This window comes from Schistocerca serialis, chromosome 4, assembly GCF_023864345.2.
Source record: "Schistocerca serialis cubense isolate TAMUIC-IGC-003099 chromosome 4, iqSchSeri2.2, whole genome shotgun sequence".
NCBI classification, from domain to species: Eukaryota; Metazoa; Arthropoda; class Insecta; order Orthoptera; family Acrididae; genus Schistocerca; species Schistocerca serialis.
In genome coordinates this window covers 307,166,439-307,171,664 of record NC_064641.1, presented here as the reverse complement: position 1 = coordinate 307,171,664, position 5,226 = coordinate 307,166,439, and the positions used below count along the sequence as shown (strand labels likewise).

General features: G+C 38.7%; 1 protein-coding gene across 4 annotated transcripts in view; it reads left to right on the top strand.

The window, feature by feature from the left end:
• Positions 1-5,226, top strand: part of LOC126473989 (translation factor GUF1 homolog, mitochondrial) — a 125,448-nt gene that overhangs the window by 221 nt on the left and 120,001 nt on the right. For all 4 annotated transcript variants that reach the window (XM_050101378.1, XM_050101376.1, XM_050101377.1 and 1 more), the window contains exon 2: positions 86-623. In XM_050101378.1, coding sequence (XP_049957335.1) covers positions 86-623 — 538 coding nt within the window. The remainder of the gene's footprint in view (positions 1-85; positions 624-5,226) is intronic.

The window sequence follows — 5,226 nt, the reverse complement described above, 5'->3', positions numbered from 1 at the left end:
GTACGCATTTTTATACCGGTATCCTACTGTAACAAATATGACAATGTTCAATAATTTCCTGTTAACAATACCTGTCATTTTGCAGGAACGTCGCAGGCGCAGATTCGGAGTCAAGAAAAAACAATGGAGAAATTAACACTGTAGCTGTTTCGAATATTCGTAACTTTAGCATAATAGCGCATGTTGATCATGGTAAAAGCACTTTGGCAGACAGACTTCTTGAAATTGCTGGAGTTATAGACCCAGTCGAAGGACAGACTCAAGTTCTTGACATGTTGCAAGTGGAAAAAGAACGTGGCATAACCGTTAAAGCCCAGACTGTCTCATTGAGTTACAAGTATAAAGATCACGAGTATCTGTTAAATTTAATTGATACGCCTGGACATGTTGACTTTTCTAATGAAGTGTCAAGATCGTTAGCAGCATGCCAGGGTGTCATTCTGTTAGTGGACGCCAATCAGGGAGTTCAGGCGCAAACAGTAGCCAACTTCTATCTCGCATTCTGCAGAGAGTTAACTATAATTCCAGTTATGAACAAAGTTGATTTAAAAAACGCCAATCCAGATGCAGTGACAGAGCAGCTGAAGACTTTGTTTGGCATAAATGAGAAAGATGTTCTAAGGGTAAGTTGTAATTTGTACTTTCACAGTCTTGACTCCGTAAACAAAGGTTCCCTTGTTCCGGTCTCCTGGACAGCTGATACCATTGAGATCAATCAACTTCGGGCTACAGATGTTTCTATCCAACGACTACCGACAGTGTCTACATAAATAATACAGTACCCATGTGTGTAGTATCCATTACGAAGTCACTGCTTGACATGCCGTCCCAAAGAAGTAAGCACAAGACTAGTGTCAGTATTGTGTGGCAAAAACACAGCTTGTTCTGCCTGCAAAAGTGTTGGGTTTTAGTGTGCAGAGTTTGCTTCCTCCACTCCAGAACACTTGATTGGGACGTTATGAACAAACAGTACCTGACTATTTGGTCTGAGCTGTCCATAACTATATTTATTCAGATCAGGACTGTCTTCTCTGCCTGCCGAGACAAGAAGGAGATTTCATTTTCTGTCAACGTATGAATGTCATTTTCCATCAGTGTATGAATTCCATAATATGAGATCACGGATAAAGTTACTAATGATATCTCCAGCAGAGGGAATACTGTGGCACAATGTGCCATCCACCTGCAAGCAATCTCCTCACTGTTGAAGCATGAGATCATCCATCAGTGGTAGGAACAGTGACTGGTGTTGCGGAATAATGAACTTCAGCTGATGAAATCAATGACCACACCAAGGCCTCTGTCCTTCCACCCACTGAGATATGAGGACAGAAATTTCATGACCTTCTAGAGAAGGAATGCCCTATGGCTCATTGGTCTCCTTTCCAGCTGGAGGACCCACCAATAGATATTACTGTTTGTCACACTTACACGTAGGTTCAGGCCCAAGACATACAAGTAGTTTTTCATGCCTTTACTGATTTCAAGGTCCAGTAAGCTTTTATGGGAAGCCCATTTGCACTGTGGAATCATTGCTACTTTGTCTTTCTTGCATCTTCCTGCTAAATGTATTCTACTTCTGAGACAGCTTCCACTTCTTCAGGTCTACATTTAACATGTAGACATGCAAGGATATAGAGGAATGGTAACTAGGTGTTTTTTTTTTTTTTTTTGTTTTTTTTTTTTTGTTTTTTTTTTGTTTTTTTTTTTTTTGTTTTTGTTTTTTTTTTTTTTATCACATTTGTTGGCTTCTTAAACTCACAACCAGACTATCACCTTCCAATCTAACCTAGACCTCTGATAAAGCTCTATAGGCCTAGATCAGTCCTTCACCACTTAAAGGTTTATTTAATTTCCGTTTTGTTGGCTTTACCAACTCACAGCCAGTCACATTGCAACCTAACCTACACCCCCTTTTTTTTTCTTTCAAATTCATTGACTCTGCCGACTAACAAGAAAAATATGAATATCTGCTCCAAAAGATGATGTGACCACAGCTATTAACATTATGTCACTGGCTAAAGCCAACGACTCATATCGGACATTCCTCTTGATCCAGCTTGCAGTATGTCAAACTGCTATACATGTTATTACCATAGTTTTCTTTTAATCATATTGCAGCCTTCAACTTGTCGGCCGTAGTTTGTTTCATTAAGCACCTAGCTTCATTCTTGTTAACTTTTCACAATCATTTCAATGTCAACAACAAACTGTTTCTGCTGATTTTCTGTCCATGACAAATAACACAGCCTTTAAACATGCCTCAAAATCTGCAGGATAGCATCACTACTTGCATACCAGTCTTGTTGATTTTCACCATTTATGAATTTTGGAGGAATTGATACCTTCTTCCAACATGAAGCTTTCTATGTGCCAGTTGTAGTAGAGGGGCTGCAGCTTCCATTCACTGAGTGTTATTGGTGATTTACTGGCCCCATTATCCTCATAGATTATTGCAGACTCTTCCATTTCTGCCCCTGTATCTTGGGCAATGACAGGCAGAGCTTGGCTTCCCAAAAGAGAGGTTAGCGTGGCTAGATTCAGTGCCTTCCTTCAAAATAGACGTTGTGTACCTGTAAACTGTCCATGCCGCATTAACTGTAATGCTTGGGGTCTTTTACCTAACTGAATAAATTCATTCATTATGTTCTGTAGATCCCATCAAGAAGGAGAACCTCCAGGGATGTGGAAATAGACAAGGAACACATTGACAAAAGACTAGGAAATTTTAGTTACTTAATCTGTATATGGCATCAACAATAAACTATCAATATACAGCAAAATTTAGTCAAGTAAACTACAAAGAATATACAGCGAAATTTAGTCAAGTAAACTACAAAGAAAGCTCCAACTCTGAAAAATGCTGGTTCTTCTCAGTATACAATTATTCCTTGCAGTATGGTGTGCTGTTCTCAACCCAATCAACAGATTTAGGTTTTTTGTAGTTTCCTTAAATCACTATAGGTGATTCCTTTTAAAAGGTCCAGTCTGATTTCTCCTCAAATCCAAGGCCATGCTGCAAATAAAATAATCTTGCAGCAAGTATTATGTTAAATTACATTCTACCTTCCTTTGTATGTTACTTTAAGAACCTAGGAGTACTAAAAGTTTATAAACAAACAACAAATCCATTATTAAATGCTTTTATGTTTGGAATAGGAATAGTTTTGAAAAATGAACCTTCTTCAGATTGATGTTAAGGATAACTTTGTTTTTGGTCTTACATGTATATAATTTTCTGAATCAAACATCTTTTTCCTCTTGGGCACATGACTTTCCTGTCTTTAGCTTCGGTTTTTCCTGGAAACCATCATTTATTTGTAATTTTTCCTTATGTGGATCATGCTCCTGGACATCTTTAGGAGTAATTTGCTATTCTCATAGAATTTTTTTTTTTCACTTGTGTGAACCATGCCCCTATGGGTTCTTTATCCTGAAGGTAAATTGATATCCTTGTAGATATCCTTCCTGGGCTCATTCATCTCACATCACTTATCTCCAGCACATTTTTACGTATTTTGTGGTTGTGACACCTTCTGCACCCACTTTCCGACATTGTTCTTCCTTTGGCCTCAAGTTTTCTTCCTTTGGCCTCAAGTTTATCCATTACATCTTTCTTGTTCGTGGTGATAGCCTCTGCTGCATATAGAACCTCCATTATAATAACAGTGCAGCAGTGTCTAATTTTGACACGTAAGATGCTTTAATAAGTTGAAAGTCGATTTCCATTTTGTTAATGCATGACATGAAAGCTTCTTTCTTTGATGGGTTAGGCTCTGTCCATTCACCTAGGTATGTAAGTTTTTCTGCTTGCTTTGTGGCCAGGATAGATATGAAGCCCATGCCTACCACAGTAGTACAAGTGTATATGCCAATTAGCTCTGCAGATGACGAAGAGATTGATGAAATGTATAATGAGATAAAAGAAATTATTCAGATAGTGAAGGGAGACGAAAATTTAATAGTCATGGGTGACTGGAACTTGATAGTAGGAAAAGGAAGAGAAGGAAACATAGGTGAATATGGAATGAGTGTAAGGAATGAAAGAGGAAGCCACCTAGTAGAATTTTGCACAGAGCATAACTTAATCATAGCTAACACTTGGTTCAGCAATCATGAAAGAAGGCTGTATACATGGAAGAAGCCTGGAGATACTAAAAGGTATCAGATTGATTATATAATGGTAAGACAGAGATTTAGGAACCAGGTTTTAAATTGTAAGACTTTTCCAGGGGCAGATGAGGACTCTGACCACAATCTATTGGTTATGCACTGTAGATTAAAACTGAAGAAACTGCGAAAAAGGTGGGAACTTAAGGAAATGGGACCTGGATAAGCTGAAAGAACCAGAGGTTATACAGAGTTTCAGGGAGAGCATAAGGGAACAATTAACAGGAATGGGGGAAAGAAATACAGTAGAAGAAGAATGGGTAGCTTTGAGGGATGAAGTAGTGAAGGCAGCAGAGGATCAAGTAGGTAAAAAGACGAGGGCTAGTAGAAATCCTTGGGTAACACAAGAAATATTGAATTTAATTGATGAAAGGAGAAAATATAAAAATGCAATAAATGAAGCAGGCAAAAAGGAATACAAACGTCTCAAAAATGAGATGGACAGGAAGTGCAAAATGGCTAAGCAGGGATGGCTAGAGGACAAATGTAAGGATGTAGAGGCTTATCTCACTAGGGGTAAGATAGATACTGCCTACAGGAAAATTAGAGAGACCTTTGGAGACAAGAGAACCATTTGTATGAACATCAAGAGCTCAGATGGAAACCCAGTTCTAAGCAAAGAAGGGAAAGCAGAAAGGTGGAAGGAGAATATAGAGGATCTATACAAGGGCGATGTACTTGAGGACAATATTATGGAAATGGAAAAAGATGTAGATGAAGATGAAGATGAAATGGGAGATACGATACTGCGTGAAGAGTTTGACAGAGCACTGAAAGACCTGAGTCAAAACAAGGCACCCGGAGTAGACAACATTCCATTGGAACTACTGACGGCCTCGGGAGAGCCAGTCCTGACAAAACTCTACCATTTGGTGAGCAAGATGTATGAACCAGGCGAAATACCCTCAGGCTTCAAGAAGAATATAATAATTCCAATCCCAAAGAAAGCAGGTGTTGACAGATGTGAAAATTACCGAACTATCAGTATAATAGGCCATGGCTGCAAAATACTAACACGAATTCTTTACAGATGAATGGAAAAAGTGGTAGAAGCCG